The 21,208-nt window shown below is 33.4% G+C and overlaps 1 protein-coding gene across 3 annotated transcripts; it reads right to left on the minus strand.

Annotated features, from left to right (window-relative positions):
- Positions 1–68: 68 nt before the first annotated feature.
- On the minus strand, positions 69–20,192 carry LOC110837484 (endonuclease/exonuclease/phosphatase family domain-containing protein 1). 3 transcript variants are annotated; one of them, XM_087349523.1, is made up of 12 exons: positions 20,037–20,192; positions 19,684–19,870; positions 18,013–18,224; positions 17,215–17,449; positions 16,342–16,501; positions 15,509–15,755; positions 15,143–15,194; positions 11,520–11,627; positions 10,449–10,580; positions 9,253–9,397; positions 8,615–8,755; positions 69–8,101 (listed from the first exon to the last, which is right to left on the minus strand). In XM_087349523.1, the coding sequence occupies exons 2-12, from the start codon at positions 19,837–19,839 to the stop codon at positions 7,938–7,940; spliced, it is 1,752 nt and encodes a 583-aa protein (XP_087205649.1). In that variant the 5' UTR covers positions 19,840–19,870; positions 20,037–20,192; the 3' UTR covers positions 69–7,937. The 3 variants fall into 3 exon arrangements, with proteins under 3 accessions (XP_087205649.1, XP_087205650.1, XP_087205651.1); XM_087349524.1 differs by lacking the exon at positions 20,037–20,192 and adding an exon at positions 19,987–20,036; XM_087349525.1 differs by lacking the exon at positions 11,520–11,627.
- Between the last annotated feature and the right edge of the window lie 1,016 nt (positions 20,193–21,208).

Below are 21,208 nucleotides of genomic sequence, written 5' to 3' on the forward strand. Positions count from 1 at the left end.
GCTCTGAGTTAGCTACATGGTACATTTTATTTAGCAATTGTTTAAAAATATAAAATAAATAAAAGCTATAAAGCAAAATATTTTTATAATCAAACATATCATTATATTCAACATCCTACAATTATGTTAACAATGGATATCACACACTGTAACTGACATGAATATATATTATTTTTTATTCTTTATGTCTTGCCATTAGTATGGAAGTCAAGTGGGTAATATTATTTTAACCAATATTTACTTTTACCAAATTAAGAAGTACTCAATATTGGCACTAGAAATGGAACATTTATTACCATTCAAGACATAATTCATAAACAAACATTTTTGTATTTTCTGTCAGTAGACACTCCTTTGTACAACGATAGTAACAAGCTTCACAATGCTTCATGTCACACAGTCTGCTATGCAACAGCACCCTACTAATGGTAAGAAAATAATCAAGACCGAAGTTTCTATAACAAAAATGTTTGTTTCAAAAGTACTTTATGATACGGTTTATTGAAGTGAATGAACACACACCTGCGATAAAATGAAACAAAGTATCTGGATTTAGCTTTTCCTTTCTCTATCAGACAAGAATATTTACTTTTCTATAATCATACTTACTGTATAAAATTTCCCTTTGTGATAATTTGCATAACAGTGCAGAAAGAATTTTCAAATCTCATAAATGTGAATTGAAAAAAGTTTATTATTTTTTATTACAAACAGACTCATTTTCTGTTTGCTATAAAATAATGGAGAGTTGAAAAGAAAAGAAAAATATAAGTACAATGTAACCATAATGAAACATGTCCTATAATGAGCTTCATTATGATAAACACATGTCTCCATCAATTTCTTATTGTAATATGTAACAAAAACTGTACAAATTTACTACAATGTGTGATTCCTAACTTGTCTTCATTTTTTCCACATATATTTTGTGTAAAATGTACTTTAAATTTCACTTCTAAGGCTATTTACAGCTCAGTCTGATAATCTGCACTGGCAAATGAAAACCGTACACCACATGATATCATCTGAGTATAATTTCACTCATAAAATATACTGGTCTGCCTGCTGTATCAAACAAGGAATTGAAAGATTCTGTTATTATGTCCTGAAGTATGTAAGTGTTCAGTATCAATCATGGAAATGAAATTGAATAGATTAGACTTGAACGCAAAAACTGTGAAGTTGACGTTTCATCAAAATGTGAAACAGGTGGGCAATATGGACAAACTTTCTCAACGGAGTACAGCTTTTGAAAAATAAACTAGTTTTATGTGATGGAAGACCACTGAAATGGAAATGAGTGCAGAATGCAGAAAACAAACTTTGGAGAATGCCCTCTTCAGAGTGGTTCCACCAGGAAAGATCAGCTGGCATGTCAGTTACTGGGACCATTTTTAAGGCAAAAGCAAAGAATTAAAAAACTAAACTTGGTTCAAAACATATATACACATGATGTTTATGTAAACAGTACCAGAGACACAAGTTTAGATTTTCAGCCAACCAGACTATGAAACATCAATTTGTATATATGCAAAAGTAGGCAAATGGACACTAGAATGAGAGGAAGAGTGGTAGCCCATGATAAGTTATTAAATGTTTTTCTAACTTCGTCAAAATTATGATGAAGACTTCAAGAACGCAACATTAAATTTAATTATTTTCATACTACGTTATAGGCAGTTCAATAATGTATAAAACAGTAAACTAAACTTTTATTTTCTTTAAAAATTGGTGTGCTGCAATTATATGCATACACAGTTTTCAGGTATTATAACTGTTTACTATAGTTACTAATTTTTTTAAATTTTGTACATTCTTGCAAATTGATCTTGCATTGTATACATGGCTGCTAATATACTTTGAACAGAAATACAGCAACAACTAATTTGTTTAAAAATGTTTGTTTGTAGCTAAATATATCTTGGACAATCAAACATACATTTTCTCTTTAAAAAATCAACCCTTTCAAATTCTTGGCTGAAAGCCAATTTTCATTTCATTTCTAGCTAAAATATATCTTAGAAAATCAAACAGATATATTTTCTCTTCACACACTCAACCATTGAAAATACTTGGTGGAAAATTAATTTTATACTTAAGATAACAATACATCCCATTAAGTATAATAATGTGTAATTCTTTAATATTTTTGTATGTTATTCATTCTCCCACTTTGTGCTGTTTTCTAAACATCTACAGGTGTACTGCTTTCATATACCTAATGATTATCTAGCAATATTTACACAAGAATATCAGGGAATGTTCCATGAACACTAAGTTCACATTCTACCTGCATTAGCTCTGTACCATATCCCATTCCTAACTGAAACATAAATACACAATATAGGCACAGCAAACTCAGAATGAGTCAGAAAATTCTAAGAAGAATGGACCTTGGATACACACATAACATTTATTGTCCATTGTGCTCCAATTCTCAAGCACCATTACCAACTTTAGCATCACCTGAAGAAATAAAAATAAACCATTCACACTCTATATTAAAACAGAGTTGGGTAAAATAAGCTTTCTGTTCATAATATTTACAATTTTAAAATTCTTCATAATTAAAAAGGTCTATATTTGTCAGGAATGAAAAAAATATATCATTTAAAATGTGCACAAAATATATTATGATATATGTAGATGATAAATGGATTTTACTATATGTACATAAAGTAATGATATAAATAACAATCCAAATATTACAAATGTGGCATTATAACTGTGCAACTGAAATTCTGGTTCCCTTGGACACGTGAAATATGGACTCTACTTTGAATGAAGATGAGGTGTTGGAAGACAACTGTAATATATTAAGCTCTTGTATTAGCCATGCTTATCCCGCACTTTAATAAACATTTTGGAAAAATGTAATGCTTACATAAAAGCTAGTAATGCACTGTATTACAGTTACTACTTATACCAGCTCTTAAGTATGCAAAATTATGAAATGCAACCATTCATTAGTGAAAACCTTTAGGATCAAAATTTTGCATTACAAAGAAACAAATGACAAGATGGCACATCCTCACAAAACATCAAAAAATGCTTCCTTTCCAACAGCTTATGAAAGAAATCACATAGTACATGTAAATGTTAAACCAATGTTTTTTACAATTCCTTATGGCTATTACATGAGCAAATATGCTACATGTGACAGATATAGTATAATATCTTCTGTTTTACATCATTTGAATGTGATATAATATTGAATGAAGTAATAAAATATATAAAATCAAGACACCCATAAAGTTCAGATCCTGGTGCTCATATATATGGGGTACGTGTGTGTGTGTGTGTGTGTCTGTCATGAACACTTTTTAAAGTACACAAAATTTTGTTAGTACTTAACTATACACACACACACACACACAAACAACTTGTTCTTATATTTATAACTGTGTGTCATTCAGTGCCTGTGTTTAGGTCTCTTTTAGTTCTCAGAGTAACAAGTAAGAACTTACCTAAGATTATTAATATACATTTGTGATGGTGATGCATTCTCTTAGAGGTAAATACTGTGTGTATGAGTTCTGTCCTTTAAAGACAATGTGATGCAAAGTGTGATTTAAGAGTTATAAAAATCAATAAGCAAAGAAACGTCATGAAAAGTAATATATATATATATAAACCAGGAACTATGCATATCACTAAAACAATAAACAAATGTGAGTAAAATTCTAAAATTAACTCGACATAATTTAAAGAGAAACATACCTTTGGTATCTATGGGAAATAGCATGCCTTATACCACATTAAAATTTCCAATATTTAATTTACATAAAACAGTTATGTATAACTTATTCATAATTATATCACAGACTATTTATCTGTAAATGTGACATTAATTTTCTTATAAATACAGAGTAGAGCATCTTGCACAAGCAGTTTCTTTGCCAATAAGCAGTATGCATGTAATGAATCATGCACAGACTGCCACCAAAAATAAGAAGTGCACAAATATAGCTGTCTTCTGGGTTACACACCATGTAATCTGCAAGAAGTTTACTCATTGTGATAATGTGCTCTGATGATGGAGACAACAAGGACCTCTGAAACATTGGTGAACTTCTACCAGACTTCAAGGCACTATAACCCAGAAGACAGCCATCTTTGTACTCACCACCATTAGAATCTCAAATCCTATAAAGAAGAACACAGTTAATTTCCATAAATTGTTCAGCATTTATTTTTGTGACCAGTCAGGTGTGAACATTCACTAGTACTTTGTTCATCTATGGCAAAATACTGTACTAAACAATGTTTTCATCTTGAACAAAATTAGTCACATGTATTTGAACCAGGGCAATGCACCAACACACATTGCAAAAAAAGCAATGTCAGCAGTATGGACTGATTTTGATGAACAAATCTACGTGAAGACTGACCATCATGTTTCATGGATCTCAATGTTAATGATTATCTCCAGAGAAACTTGTAAAGACAGTGACCAAAAATAATAAACACATTCTGGAGGTTTTACAGATCAAAGTTTAGACTGTAATTCTAAAAATAATGGAAGGTGAACTTAAATATATCACAGAATTTGTGATGTCAATACAAATTGTGCCTGAATGTTGGAGGATACCATTTATAGTAGGTACTGCTGACAACAGGTAAAGAAAGGGATTTTACTGAAAATTATTTTTGGGTGTTGATAGATACTTCACTTACTCAATGCAGTATCTTGTAGTTTTATGAAAGAAACTGCCTAACAGTATGCACCTCATTCTACTAAAAAGCAGTAATTAGGTTGAAAAAGAAATAAACTGCTCTGTATTTTACCAATGTGTCATTAAAATATAAAATGTGGTACAGCAGGTTATTGCCCAAAGTCCTTAATTTAATTATTCTGAAGAGTGCATACTTAACTATAACAAAATACCAAACAAAATTCATTATAAAGTATTAAAAATATAAACAATGTGAAACAACTTCATCAATATAACATTTTATCTTCTAAGATACATACATTTGTGATTTCAGCTCTGCCCATAGCAAGGTCTAAGGTTACTGTACATTTTAAAATTTCTGATTTAGTTTTTAGCTTATTGTATCATTTATTACCATTCTCATTGTAAATGTTCCAACAAACACGATTGTGAAAGTAATTAGTGTTAAAGATTCCTATGGGCATAATGAAGATCATACATTATGTATAAATATTCACAAACAGAAGGACGTGATTTACATAATCCAAAAGAAAATTGAAAGATTAATTTTGAATCAAAATCAGGATAATACTCAAAGCTTAATATCATGAAAAGTGATGAACCATCAGCACTGTATTACAGCCCGCACAGGGAGACCCTGTAACAGGTCATAATGACAATTAAAATAGTAACAAAGATGCTTCACTGTATTCATATGTGTATTACACACAGGGAAAGACTACTTACTAACAAAAAGATCAATGATACAATATAATTGTGAACATACAGATAAAGCATAACTAAATTACATGATTCCAAACAGCAAAGGCCTTCTTGACAGCCTAACAGTGTGATAACATCCCATTTATACCCAGGTCCTCCAAGTAACCTCTTCCTTCCAGTCTCCCCAAACAATATTTTGTGGGCATTTCTCATCTTTCCCACATGCTCTACATGCCCTACCCATCTCATTTTCCTGATGACATTTGGCAAAAAGTACAAGTTGTGGAGTTCCTCATTATACAATATTCTTTACACTCCTGTCCCTTCTTCCTTATACGTTCAAGTATTCTCCTAAGCACCTTGTTCTCAACACCCTCAGAAATTAGAAACCAACTCACAATATAAATTAAAGTAACAATATTCAACAAACTTCAGTATTTCTTGTTAGCAAATGATCTTCACCCCTCTCTTACCTACACTGTAACATTTTACAACCATAGAGTAACATGCCTTATACTGTATGTTGCAACAAAACCACAGTGATGGATCAAATAAACATTATTGTCATGGCACAAAATACTTTTAGGATATTTTAAACTGTATATAAATTCTGTACATTCCGTCTCTCATACAGTTATCATACTGTCTGCATTACAAACTGATATATGAATTACAGATACAGCAGACAAAAATAACAAGTGTAAGATCTGTGAAACCTTTAACTTACTAGAGACCCATATGCTGGACTTTTGGTGGGTATTCAAACTGCATTAAACAAAAAGGCAGCCAGCAAAAAACCTCAGTAAGTTATTATCATTCCCCCATGTGGCTAGCTAGGGATTCCCCCACCCAATCACTTCTACACACAAAAACATATGTAGGTCTCTATGTAAAGTGCCCAAAATTTTTGTCTGATTGGAGCTAATAGGAACATTTTTCTAAACTTTTAAGTTGTTAGCAAATGTAAAAAAAAAGTATAAAGAAAGAGAAACTGATATTTTCTTGTAACAACTAAGATTACTAGCATTTTCAACAACACTTTATTTATTATATACTCATGTATCATCAACTGGAAGGACGACTTGAGAATGAAGAACTGGAAACAGTAATGACTAATTATTGTTAAAAATTTATTTACATCTTACAAATTTGTAGTTAAACCTCAGTAGTTTTCACTTTCTGAAAATGAATTGGTATTTATAAATCTGTTCTATTGTGTTGGCACAACAATATTAAAGTTATAACACAGAAGACAGACAATATGTGATTGATGACTCTGCTGTAGAGGATGACCAAAGATGAAATCTATACACATCAAGCAACCAACTGAGGTATGATAATGCATTTTCATTTTAGTATCTCTGTCCAGTTAGTGAGAGTGACATTTGTTGCAATTATGCTCAAAATATATAACATTATTCCAAATTTTAATAATTACATGCCTATGTTCAGTAAATTAAAACATAAATATGTTCTTTACTAGATTAAACCAAAAGATGCATAAGTAAACCTGAAAAACAGAGAATACAATGTTTAACAGAATTTAACATGAAAACAGACACTTCTCTAACTTGTAGCAGTATTGGAAAACCTCAAAATAAAAACAAAATGCCAGTTTCACTTCCTACTCTAATTTTTCTCGGTTAGTTACTGTTGTCATACTCTTACTTCCCTTTACAAGTACAACGAAAATTCTCATTATATTTGTTTATATATACATGAACATGCAACAAACTTGAAACGAACCATTATCAAAAGAAATGGGATTGTTTCCCATTTTATACAAATATACTGCCAAAAACATATAATATAAAATTTACAACTAACAGAACTTTCTACTACCTATAACAAAAACTGTCATTATTGATATGTGTAATAATTTAGTTTTGTGACACTTCCTGTAACTGCATAGGGGTATATGTTCCATGAGTAAACATAAAAAATGCTGAAGTTTCAAAGTTTCTGTGGAACCTCTTGTTTCATCTTACCCTACTGTTTGCAAAGTCATAATTTCTAATCACCTCCCATACAATTATAAATTCAACACTTTACACTTCAGCTTAAAATTAAATATTTTCAATGTTCATTGTTCTAGTGCATTAAGTACAGTATTTAATTGATAAAAGAATTCAGACTGGAAAATTCTATTCCATTTAATTCAGTTCATCAGTTTTTTTTCAGTAAAACACTGTGTAATTGCTTGAATCTTAAGCAATAGGTATATCTGACAAAATATATTCCTGGAAGTTTCAAAACAAACGAACAATTACTATTAACCTGAGAATTTCCAATGATTTTTTCATTTACACTTCATGGAAAAATCTTCAGCAAAATGTTCCTACTGATTCATTTTCTACTATCAGCATGAAGTTTCTTCATCACATAAATAACAACGAGGTTTCACGTACAACATACGTGTTTTGCACAGCTTCAAAGGAAGAATCCTAAAGTCAATTTTCTTGCTGAAATATACAATTTCAAACAATCAGTCCATTCTTACTTAGCTTGAAGCTGGATGCAATGCACTAGAACCAACAAACATCATTTCATAGCAGACTATCACTCTGAATAATGTGTTCCATTTGGAAGAACTTTCTCTGCTAGGACTGGTTCTGTGTACAGTTCACACCACACTGGACAGTGCTCGCTTGCTGGACCCCCCCACATCCAGCCTCGAGGAATAGCAAGGTGATTCAAACCTTGTCGAACCATGCCACTCACGCCTATCAAAAGATTACACTTACGTAAATTCTGAAAACACAGCGAGTTCTACCAGTTGCTAGGTGCAAAAAATTAGATGAGGGAAAATTCTTGAATATTTTTAACTGCTCTGCAAAATGACAAGCTTGGTTAGATCAATGATAAAATAAATGCATTTTATGTGTCAACTGTTGCAACATACCAAACATAAGCATCATACTTAAATTCTACATGCAACTGCTCTCTGATGGTACAGGCAGAAAGCTATGCCAACAGCAGAAGGAAATATAAATATATACCAGTAACTCAAAATTATATTGTACTTGCAGCAGTAATTTTACTTCAATGCTTAAAAATTAAAACAAAACTGCCCAGAAATATCTGCATACACAGATTGCGGAAACTTTACATAAATGATTCAATATGACATGCCCCCCTCCTAAAAAGAGACTAACTTTAGAAATTAGGGTTTATGGACATTTTAAATGAGCTAGGATATTATAACCATTCTCTTTAATATTCAGAATTGGTATTACCTGTAAACTGCAACTGTGTTTCTGAGTTGAGGAATATGTTATCTGAGTAATGGTACTCCTGAGCAGCACTGCTACAGCTGTGGGAATTTGAAGACATTGGAATGACACTTTTATACTGCAACCTGGATATCTCATTTTCTCCTGAAAAAAATGTTTTATTAAAATTAATTTCTTCTGTACCAGTGGTTAACCTTTTCTACATACATATTTTCTTATTGGCTCACAGGCAGCAAGTTTATAAATGAGAACAATTTACTGAAATGCCATAACAATTTATAAAAAAGTTATTAATTAGGCCTACCACTGCAAAGAGGTTCACATTTTAATTAATAATTTTCTTCACCAATCACACAGTATTAAAATACATGACCCTTCTTTTGCTAGAGTAACCTTTCAATATCAGGTTTAATTTCTGTTGTTCCAAATGTCAATAGGTTTTGTTGTGCATCATTAAGCTGAACAGTTACTCACAGCACTAATTCCTGCCAAACATAACTACATTAGCAAGATGTGTTTTCTGAGATCGGTCAACTAATTTTCATCATGAATAATTCAGAGTAACATGTATGTATGGTTAAGAAAATACAATAAAAGTAATTAAACATAATATAGTTCTATCATATAAACAACATGAATACCTTTGTTTTGTGACAGTCCAGTGAAGTCACCAAGAATTATAAGCATATCTGTCTGCTTCACATGGCCTTGAAGTATGTTCTCCAGGCTGTAAATATCACTTTTCTGTATGTACATATTTAACAGTGATATTCTTAAATCTTCCACCTAAAAAATAAAACAAAGGCATCACATCAATCATTATGTAACATTAACATTTAAGGCCATGTATCACCACATGGTAATGGCAGTTTTCCTTTCTTATCATCTGTATGTCACCATATGGTGTTGCCTTAAGACTCTGTTATTCTGAGAAGTCTGTAGCTGATGCACTCAGATTTTCATTAGGATACTGTATAAGGCTGTTGCCAATCTTTACATCAGAAATGTCAAACCTTTTGCTGCACATTATTCATACACTGCTTTCCTGTAAGAATGTAAAGCTAAAAATCTGAGCTCATTATGAGGGTTAGATTATTGCCTACAAGATAAAAAATACCAACACACAAAAGCAATTAATATTATTTTTTTAACAAAATATGTCTTTATAATGTTACAACTGCTTATAATTGAGAATCATTGCCATAGGTGCCAAAATCAAGATCAAAATAAAAAAATTTCAATGACAAGCCAGACATATAGCATGTGAGTATAACTTTTTCACATCATATTTCTGTACTAGCTATGCAAACCAACAAGAACACATTTTCACAGCTCAGAAGTAAAGTTGAATGTCACAGCCAAACAAGATTATTCTTTGGTGTGGACTGAAGTCAAATTTTTCACTGTAAGATAATGCACTAACATTTGACTAAGGTCAAATGTCACAGAAATAAGGTTAAATCAACAACAATTCACACTTTCCAGCATGACTTTATAAGGCATTTCTAGCTGAAGCTAACATATGAAAATAAATACTCTTGTGTATGATTGTGGGTTAATCCACAGTGAACAATAATGCAGTTACGATTCAGTGCTTCCCTGGATAACTGTTTGGACAATGTTCTAGATTTCACACAATTAACACAAAAATGAAAGTGGAAAAGAACAAAAAGTTTTCACTAGTTAAAAAAATCCTGAAAATAGAGTGCTCAAAAGCATTTACAAAAAAGTTTTATATTCTGTCTCATCACTTCTCTTACATTTACTGAATAAATAACAAGATAGCTAAAGATATTTGTGTTCAGAATTTATTTTACAATGTACCACTGAATCTAACCTGAAATGTTGCAAGAACTGCTTCAACTTTTGGTGTAATACTGTCCACTGGTCCTGTCACACAAAGTTCCTTCATTGCAGTTAACTCCACTTGATAACTGGAGTCATACAAAAAGCCAAGACCAAGAGACCCCTAAAACAAAAAAAGACATTAACAAAAATGCAAGTTCCACACATACCAAGAATAAATCTACAGAACAAAGTTCATACTGAGAAAATGAGTCACTCAACTGGTCGAAAAATACCACAATTTTCATGGAACCCAAAGCCCGCCATTTGACCACATCCTAAACCAGCCAAATCCAGTTTACACCCTAATTAACCTTCTTGACCAAATATCCCACATATCGAACCCAGTGCTTAACAAACAGCTGAATGTCTAATTTAACAACAGTGTCACTTACTTGTACTGACAGCCCCTTTTAGCTGATTAAAGACATGCAATATTAATTATTAAATTGAAAAATTACACAACTAAAATTCTGAAAACTATGAACATACATGAGGCATTTCACAGGTTTTCTGAATGTTAACAGCAGAAGTTATAAACACAGCAAATAAACAGAAGCAATATGTCACAACATACCTGCAGTTTCCCTATTCAATTTAATCACCACCAAGGTCTACACACTTCTCCCATCAGCAACACAATCACAGCACTTGATCACCTAGTCTCTGATGATACAATTACACTGACATTTTTGTTCAAGGTATTTGTGGAAACAGTGACTGTTTTCAAAGTGGTTTCTTCTCCTCAGCAAACAAAATATATGTACATGGGGTTAGGTCTTTGGAATAAGGACAACTTGCTAGCACCTCTGAACATCAGGCCTGAAGGGACATTTCTTCTGACAACCCAAACTTGATCATTTCCTCCCATCCACATGCTTGAAACTTAAGTGTACTCTTTCACAACCCATAACACAGACCCATGTCAGCATACGCAACTACTGGGCAGCCTACATACTATGTACAACTGGAATTAACCCCACACTTATAGGGAGTTCAAGTTAACCATTACATGCTGGCACCATCATACATAAAACTTCTGGTTCACCACACAATGACTGACCTTGTACTCTGCATTACAATTTTGTGGCAATGCAAACTTCCACGCCCTTTCATTGTCTTTCCAGTCTATCACTCGACGCAGTGTTGGAAAATTTAATTCATCACAAATCTGCAGATTCAAATATTCTCATTAACAACAAATTAAAAAGAAACCAGCAGCATCTTCATTTTTAAGCAAATGTATTATGAATGAGTATTAAGAAAATATGAAATAGGAAGTCACCATAAAATGTCCACATTTCTTTCCAACTCAGTAGCATTTCCTCTGCATTATACTTTCTAATCATTTCTGTGTTGCTTTTCCCTGATATTATGTCTTCTGTGTCACACAATCTTGTTTCAGTATGCATTTTATGGGTTATGTGCATGTGTATATGTTCAAAATTAATGATTTCAAAATAGCTACGCAGGAAAAATCCTGATGCAAAAATAAAATACAAAAAATGTCAAAAAGTAGTCTTTAATTCTAATACTGGGATTCTAGATGTCTCACCTTTATATTATAAGTTTATTACGCATTTGTCCAAAAACTGTACACCTTTTTAGAATGTCTTACTTTGCTTGTATGCTCACTTATTTTCAGCCACATTCAGTTATCTTTTAGGCTTCATATCAGCACTCTAACTCGTTTTATAAATTTGGTTTGTCGCTTGAAAAAAATCACAGCCACTCAGCTGGTCAAGAAATTACCTACTGGACCCTAGCCTTAAAAAACCAAGTACAGATCATGCTGTGATTTCTTGAACATCCATTTAAAAATTATCCTCTCATGTATGCCCTGGTCTCCCAGGTAATCTCTTCCCTTCAGGCTTATCTTCTTATTACTATAAAAATTTGTGATTCCTCGTTGTCTTCAACCAATTTGTCGTCAAAAAATGACGTCATCAACAATGCCAACAGATATTTGTTTACTCGGCATTGTTGTGGAACACAACAATGCCGTGTAAACAAATATCTGTTGGCATTGTTGAAGTCGACACAACAATGCCGAGTAAACAAATAACGCTTCACAACAAGGAAATCAAAGAATATCAAGTCAGTCGCATTATCACTGCTCCAGAAGCAGCACGTCGCATTGTTAACAATTGACTAACAGTTGTCCTAAAACATCAGGAAAGTGAAAGAAGAAGTTATCAAGTATTTGAAGTACCAACTCCAACAAGGTAAAGTGATACTCATTCGATATATTACGATTATGAAAATTATTATAAAAACTGACTTTATGATCGATTTTGAGACGAAGATTTGCAAGGGTGGGGCTGGACGTAAAAAGTTGACTGAACAAGAACAGTTGGCCTCTGAACAGCGACGTAAAGAACTACAACATGAGACCTATTTAAGAAATAAAGAAAAGCGAAAGAAGACTTACATTGATAAATGTAGAAAGTTGACTGACCTAGAACAGTTGGCCTCTGAACAGTGACGTAAAGAACTACAACATCAGACATATTTAAGAAATAAAGAAAAGCGAAGGAAGTCTTACATCGATAAACGTAGAAAAACGTATTCAATAAGAACAGAAGGGGAAAAAAGCAGACGAAGATTTGTAAGGGTGGGGTTGGACGTAGAAAGTTGAGTGACCAAGAACAATTGGCCTCTGAACAGCGACGTAAAGAACTACAACATCAGACATATTTAAGAAATAAAGAAAAGCGAAAGAAGAATTACATCGATAAACGAGACCATATTAACGACATATGTATAAAAACAGACGAAGATTTGCAAGGGTGGGATTGAGCGTAGAAAGTTGACTGACCAAGAACAGTGGGCCTCTGAACAGCGACGTAAAGAATTAAAATATCAGACCTACTTAACAAGTAAAGAAAAGCAAAGGGAGATTTGCATTGATAAACGCAGAAAAACTTATTCAACAAGAACAGAAGAAAACAAACGAAGACTTGAAAGGGTGGGATTGGACGTAGAAAGTTGTCTGACGAAAAACAGTTGGCCTCTGAACAGCGACGTAAAGAACTAAAACATCAGACATACTTAAGAAATGAAGAAAAGCGAAAAACTTATTGAAAAAGAACAGAAGAGCAGAAGAAAACAAACGAAGACTTGCAAGGGTGGGGTTGGACGTAGAAAGTTGTCTGACCAAAAACAGTTGGCTTCTGAACATCGATGTAAAGAACTAAGACATCAGATCTATTTAACAAATAAGGATAAGCGAAAGAAGACTTACATTGTTAAACGAGACCATATTAATAACACACGTAGAAAAACAGACGAAGATTTGCAAGGGTGGGGTTGGAAGTAGATAGTTGACTAACCAAGAACAGTTGGCCTCTGAAAAGCGACGTAAAGAACTAATCCATCAGACCTATTTAATAAATAAAGAAAAACGAAGGGAGAGTTACATTGATAAACATAGAAAAACGTATACAACAAGAACATAAGAGAAAAAAAGAAAAAGAAAAAACAGACGAAGATTAGCAATGGTGTTGCTGGACGTAGAAAGTTGACTGATCAAGAACAGATGGCCACTGAACAGCGACGTAAAGAACTAAAACATCAGAACTATTCAACAAAAAACAGAATAGAAAAAAAGAAGACTTGCAAGGGTGGGTTTGGACGTAGAAAGTTGACTAACCAAGAACTGTTGACCTCTGATCAGCGACGTAAAGAAGTAAAATATCAGATTACAAGAAGCGCTCCGAAAGGATTAGCCATCGTTGTCAAAAAATGACGTCATCAACAATATCACCTTATATTTGTTTATACACGGGGGTTAGTTTAGTGTCTTACTCAAGATTTTAAAACGCAACCAACCCCCTTCGGTGTTTTGGTCAAGTGTTTAAACCCCCCATTCAGGGGGGTTAGTTTAGTTTCTTACTCAAGGGTAAAAACACTTGAATGAGACACTAAACTAACTCCCCTTCGGGACTAACCAAGGTTGGTTGCGTTTTACAAACTTGACCAAAAGGAGCGCCCTGCTCTAGTCAACAAAAATTCTGTGAGCATTTTAATCCCTCACATTCATGCTGCATGTTTTGGCCAACATAACCTCAATTACTTGATTTCATTAATGTCTTGTGAAAAGTATATGATGTAACCTTCCTCTGCTTCGATAATTCCCCTCTTTTTACATTCAAATATTTCCCATAGCACTTTGGTCTCAAATAATCTCAATCCTAAGATAAGAAAGTGTTAGATCTCATTTGAGTTCATGGTAGTTCCTTTGTCTATTGTTTCTTGCATTGTATAAACACACTGTCCTCTCACTTCTATTATTCCTCTTTCTTTCCAGCAACCTATGCTCTTGTATTCAGGCGTTCCTATTAATTAAAGCCTGTTCTTTGATCCTACATTTCAACATTTCTCATGTTCACTGACTGTGTAACTAGTGTGTCAGCTATTTGAAAAGACTCACTGTTTAATTCATAGATGAGCATACACACACATTAAGTAAATAAATGTTGACTAAAGAGAATACATGAATATTCTCTGACTCAGATCAGCTAGTAGTCACATACATGTATATTTGTTTGGTTTCAGTACATTTGTCATATCCTGTCTTATGTTATTTGAAAACAATTAATTTCATGCTTTTGATAAAAAATAAATGTATTAACTTTATTGGAGGAAAATAAATGAATCAAAGGTTAAGTGAAGAATAAACTGTACCTGTTTTAGAGATGCAGCATCTACAATTTCTTGGACAGCAATGACAGAAAAGCTGCAAATAAACAACACAACTGAAACAAATTTTAAAACAGTATCCAATATTTCATTTTGTTTGTTTTAATCAACAGACTGCTGAGCAGGAAACAAGAAAAAATAGATGAACATGGCAAACAGCACAGATGAGAAAGATGAGTAACGCATACAATATTTAGTCAGGAAATGTGAAAAAAAAAGACCCTTTTGGAGACCTAGGCATGAATGGGGGGATAGTATTAAATCACCTTATAAAGGATATAGCGTAAAGTGAATTGATTGGTTTGGGGTACATCCAAGTTAGGAGACATGACACTGAAAAATGCAACTCACCTGTTTTCAAGAATTGTTCGACATACAATTTCCTTAACTCCCGGATTTTCTACTTTCTCTAATGTGAAGTCATGTAGATTCCATGTTGCAATACGTAAAGCTGCTTTTCCATTACGTTCTCCAAGAAAATCGTCCTCTAAAATAGGACGCTGAGAGTATGCTGACAAGAGCTCAAAAATGTCTTTTCCTGGTAAGAAACCATTAGCTGACATGCTTTTCAGTGGGAATGAAGGTGTTTTCCTGGCACCTGGACATGTAACAGAATTTATTTATCAAAATAAATATGTTAACTTACGTACACTCTTATCATTTACTTAAGTTAATTATACTAAACTCTTATATGGTAGGGCAAATGAAATGTAAAAACTAACAAAATGCAGTGTCCATGTGATAAGACTCTCCATATGCAGTACACTTTCAGTAATACACATAAGTAACCAGAAAATAATTAGACAAAGGTAATACAAAATATATTTATTCTAACAATTACTTTTTTAATGTATTCATTCACACATCATATGCAATGTAACCAACAATGCAAGTAATGACACCATTCATATTATGGTCCTGCTACAAGCTACCATTTGTAAGAACCTGGGACAATTGTAGGACTTAAACCCAATGATACTGAAGGCAAATCTTTATTTTTATAAACCAGAAAGAATTGCAAAGCATTAAAAAAAGCCAGTCTCGAAAGTCTGAGACACAGGCTATCATTTCAACCAATTCTGAATCGAAACAGAATTACTGCATGAAAAATTACCATAATATATTATGAGAGTTAAAAGAAACTGTTTTGGGGATCATATAGCATTTTAAAATTAAATACTCACCAGATAATTTTCCATTCATAACAGATTGAGCTAAATTTTGGGATGCTGTAGATATCACAGTACCATTACTGAGGCTACCAGTTGGAGCACCATCAGGAGGAAAATCTACCATTAAATAAGGACGCAAAGTTCCCAGACGCCACTGGTTCATCCCTTTCACCTGAATAACAACATAAAACTCAGCTGAAAATTCCATAAAAGCATTTTACACCCTAGAAAGTCATCAAAATGCTTAAATTTTGAGAATTACATGATTTAGTTAAAGTTTTCTGTGCATTTTGCTTAAACACTGACATGATTGGGATCTGATACATTGACTTTCAGCTTACAATGCAAACTCATCACCTACATTGTATTTTGTTTTTGGATAATAAAATTAAATTACGTAAATATAACTCAACAACATAAAATTTGCAGGAATGGAAATCTGCAAGATACAGTCAAGTCCCGCTTATCCACTTTACCCAATGTGCTGAAAGTCACAGTGAGGAATTAAATTCAATCAAGACTGTGCTTGCTTACATTAAACAACAATCGGAGAAGACCACTAGTGTGACCTTGCCATACAAAAGAGGCTCTAAAGAAAATACCCATTGCCAATCTCTTAAAAAAACTTTCATTCACACAATATAAAATAAACAATTTTTGTTTGTGAGATTTTTTCATATGATGTCACATATTTTCTTCACAATGCCACACATTTTCTTCACAATTTAATATCATAAATTGAGTTATAAACTTAGATGATATTTACCCTCACCTCTTTCTTTCATTTTCCATGAATTTATAATGAACGGCCCAAACTTCCCATAATTATCACAGTTTCATGTGAAGTACGCTAAATTAGATAACTCAAAATGTTATTTCACGAACCTTAATCAAGTCTTCTACCTTAAGAAATAGACCCTTTCTTTCACGGTAGTCGACCACATTTGCTGCCAACTCCTGATTAAATCCAGGCACTACCATCAATTCAAAGACATTTGCTGTATTTATATTTACTGTTCTACTCTGTGAATGTGGAGAGCCTTTAAGATAAATACGGCCATAGTTATTTGATTCTGTACTTGGTAAACTGTCTAATGACTGGGCTCTTGAAGAAGCACAGCTATAACAAAGAACAAAATACTATTAAAAGTCATTCTTCTATAGAAGCATTATACCATGATGGCACTGTAAGGGAACAAAGCCAAAACTATGCTAGGCAATAAGTGGACGTGAGTGATAAGTTTTATGCTGCAGCTTCTTTATTTCACTGGATAGGAGGCTACATGGGTCTCAGAAGTGGTGGCAATCAAACCCTCATCATACAACCTATAGTGAGTCAATACGAATCTTGACCTGTAAACTAGATAACTTGTTCCTTACCATTTTCCTCAGTCCCTCCAAATACTGAGATATTAGTTTAGAACAGCCAACAGCCACTTCTTTCCACATCCTTTTCAATTCACAATACATTACCATCCTTATAATACACTACATAACTTGTGAATTATAATGAAAATGGTAAAGTACTGTTAAACCAAGAGAAGTTACTTCAAGACTGAAAAATGCTTTCACAAAGTGGTAGCTAATGAGATAAGAGTGAGATAAATAATTATTTCTCAATAATATGTAGGTGAATTATTGGTTAATTCACATTCTCAGAAATGTAAAAAATACTCAATGTACCTGACATTTTTACGACGGCTGACACATATCTCTGGTCTAATAAGATCTAGTTTAACAGCACCAATGCCTGACACAAGCGCCAAATCCTCAACTTTCTTAAACCTTCCAATAGCTTGACGGTACTCAACAATATTCTGTGCAATGTTTCGGGTAATTCCTGGAAGTGTCATTAACTCTTCTTCACTGGCTGTGTTAACATTCAACTGATCCACCTGTAACAACACAAAGTGCAGATTATAAAATGAATATCAGTAAATACATTCTTTGCTATTTTAGATACCTAGTGAACCTTAATTACTGCACATGCAAATGTATGGCTGCAATGCTAACCACAAAGCACAGAAGTACGAAGTACAAATGACCAATTTGTAACTTATTTATTTATCTAACAATGTTTTTAGTGGCCCACACTACACAGTGTAAGATGAAACGATGGTAGTGAATAATGATATAAAAGGATGTGGAAGGAAGAAGTTATGGCCTAATTAAAGGTACTATCCTAGCATTTAACTGGGCCATCTGAAGAAAATCACAAAAAGGTTCAGTAAGGATAGCTTGTCTCCAGGCTGAGATTTGAACCCATAACCTCCTAAATGGCAAACAAAAGTGCTAACCACTCTATAACTTTACATTTGATTTATTCACATTGCATCATTCTGTTAGAACTGTGATATCAAGGAAGCTACAAAGGGCTTGGATCATGAATAGGATTGGGGAAAGAAAGAATCTACGAAGAATTTTAGTGCTCAAATCCCTGGAAAAATGACCACCTGAAACACTGAGAAGAAGGGAGGATCCCACAGATACAATCTGAGAAAATTATATATATTAAATTAAATAACCACAGAACAGAATAGCATGTAGTCATGTCAAAAAAGAACATTCAACAAATAAAACACCAACCAGTATTAACAAAACTGGTGTTTTACAACAAAAAGGAAACAAATAATGCAACATAGTAATAATAAGTATATACCAAACTGCAGATTTATGCACAAGATAGTTGTAGTGCATTTTAACTTTAATTTTAATATGCATATAACACCATATCCATATACCATCAGTTACCAGACAATTTAATGATTTTAACCAATTACAATACAATCTAAGTAGTTACATGTACTGTAATAACACTATACAACAACTGTGATGCATTCTGATTTATATAACACACGCTCAGAACTAGTGGAAGCCTATATCAGTTATGAACAATGACATAGCTAAGAAGAAGACATATTGTATTTTAATAGTTAGAATTTAGTTTTCATAATTAAAACAGCAGCACATAGTAATACTGTCCTTTTAGTGTCAAAATATATGCATACAAGTTACCATTTATTTATACTTCCCATTTCATGGGTAATTAGTCAATTTGCAATGCAACACATATTTACAAGACAAAGAAGCCAGGACCCTCAAATCACTGGAATGGAATTTTACCAATATAGCAACCAGTAAAATATAAATTTTATATTTGTATGGGCACCAAAACATTCCCAGGAATTATTGTACACTGTAACAATTATAAACTCAAAAACTGTGCATTGCATTTACAAACATTATCAGTGTTAAGTGACTAGTTATTGCATTTCTTCTGACGATTAAGTACAACACATTTAAAATCAGCTACTAATCTGATAATCACTGTAGATTTTTCGCCAATTTTATTACCTTTAAATCCACATCAATAAAATTGAAAGTAGCACTTAGAGAGCCTTGATGTGTTTGTGATCTTCGTGGAAACGGCGATCTCCATGACTCCCGAAATGATTTTCGTCTTCCCCTTCGGACACCAGTAGGAACACTAGAGTTCTGCCCCATTCTCATTCAAATACGTTCTTGATCGCAAGTGTCATTTCTGTCGATGTGAATAAGAAAAACTAATGTATCAATTACGAAACACAATGAGTACAAAACAATTTCAAGGCACAAAGCTGCATGTAAAACTCCACTATCTGTAACTGAATAACCTACATTGCTTCATCACTTATCCTGCCAAACAATAGTCCACAGATTACCCTTACCTACGTGACTTCATCGGCTGCTACAGAAGCACGGATTACCTATTAACCTGTAATCCGTCAAATCTGTGCTCTAGGCACAGTGGCCACCACAGTCAGACCAATGTCGGTAACTACATTCGTCATTGTACTGCCATCTACTAGCAGCCAGCAGCTATGGTGGAACTACGACCTGGCTATAAGTCATTGCGACGAACTCCCCTTCTCCATAAAAAATAATTAATTTTACACATCTGATCCCTGGAACTGCCGAGTAACTTACATATTAACTATTTTTATTACAATCTCTCAAATCATTTGTTTTGGTTAAAATTAGGTAAATAACACATCTTACTTTACATGAAGATAAACATGTATTTTTATATTCGTGTGTGGGTAGGAAATCCAGATCAGAGGAATCTTGAACCAACTGCACAACCATCGAGGAATCCCATGATATCACCCAGCTATACACCCTGCCCATGCATAAATCACTGGCCCCAGCCAAACTGGGCAGTGGCACCATGGTCAAATCTGACAATCATATCAGAATTATTATATTATGCATGCATTTCTTAAGTAACTAATTTCATGTGAAAAATTAGATGAAAATAAGTTCAACTGATGATATTTCTGCATTCTTGGTTAATTAGCAAGATATATAGGAAGACATGGAATTCTTAACACTGAAGTTTGGCTTCATCCCTGTTTTTTGTTATCTTCTCTTTCCTCCCTCCCCCCTCCAACTTAATATTTCATATTATCACTAACATTAGGGAATATGAATCATCAGCTATAGCAGTTTTATCAAAGCACTTTCAGCATGTTTGGTGACAATGAAAACTTATGAAAGAATACCTACAGAAGTCTTCATTTCACCCAGACAGCTTGTGAAATCAACTTCAGTGAACCAACAAGTGTAATGATTGATCATTTATTACCATCATCTTACTTCTTCTTTCATATTACAATAAAAAGTTAGCATAACCCTGACAAAATCTTAACAGATCAATCAATCAACTCTTCAGTTACAAACAATCAACTACACAGAGTAGAGACCTTAAGAAATTTATAAGTTCAACTTGTAAAACAATTCCCTGCATCTTATGGAATGCAAAGGTTCATTACCATGTTCAAACTAGTCACCACTAGTCCCTATCCCGAGCCAGATGAATCCAGCATATACTATCCCACCA

This window comes from Zootermopsis nevadensis, unplaced genomic scaffold, assembly GCF_977971745.1.
Source record: "Zootermopsis nevadensis isolate Lab colony 2312 unplaced genomic scaffold, Znev_1.0 Znev_ptg000016l, whole genome shotgun sequence".
Lineage (NCBI taxonomy): Eukaryota > Metazoa > Arthropoda > Insecta > Blattodea > Termopsidae > Zootermopsis > Zootermopsis nevadensis.

Excerpts from the sequence above, each read along its gene's own strand:
- LOC110837484 (XM_087349523.1), bottom strand. The coding sequence starts at position 19,839 with ATGAGAATGGGGCAGAACTCTAGTGTTCCTACTGGTGTCCGAAGGGGA. Across the intron at positions 15,756-16,341 it reads TATGAATGGAAAATTATCTG|GTGCCAGGAAAACACCTTCA; the intron begins GTGAGTATTTAA and ends TTACATGTCCAG. Across the intron at positions 8,102-8,614 it reads AACACAGTTGCAGTTTACAG|GCGTGAGTGGCATGGTTCGA; the intron begins GTAATACCAATT and ends ATCTTTTGATAG.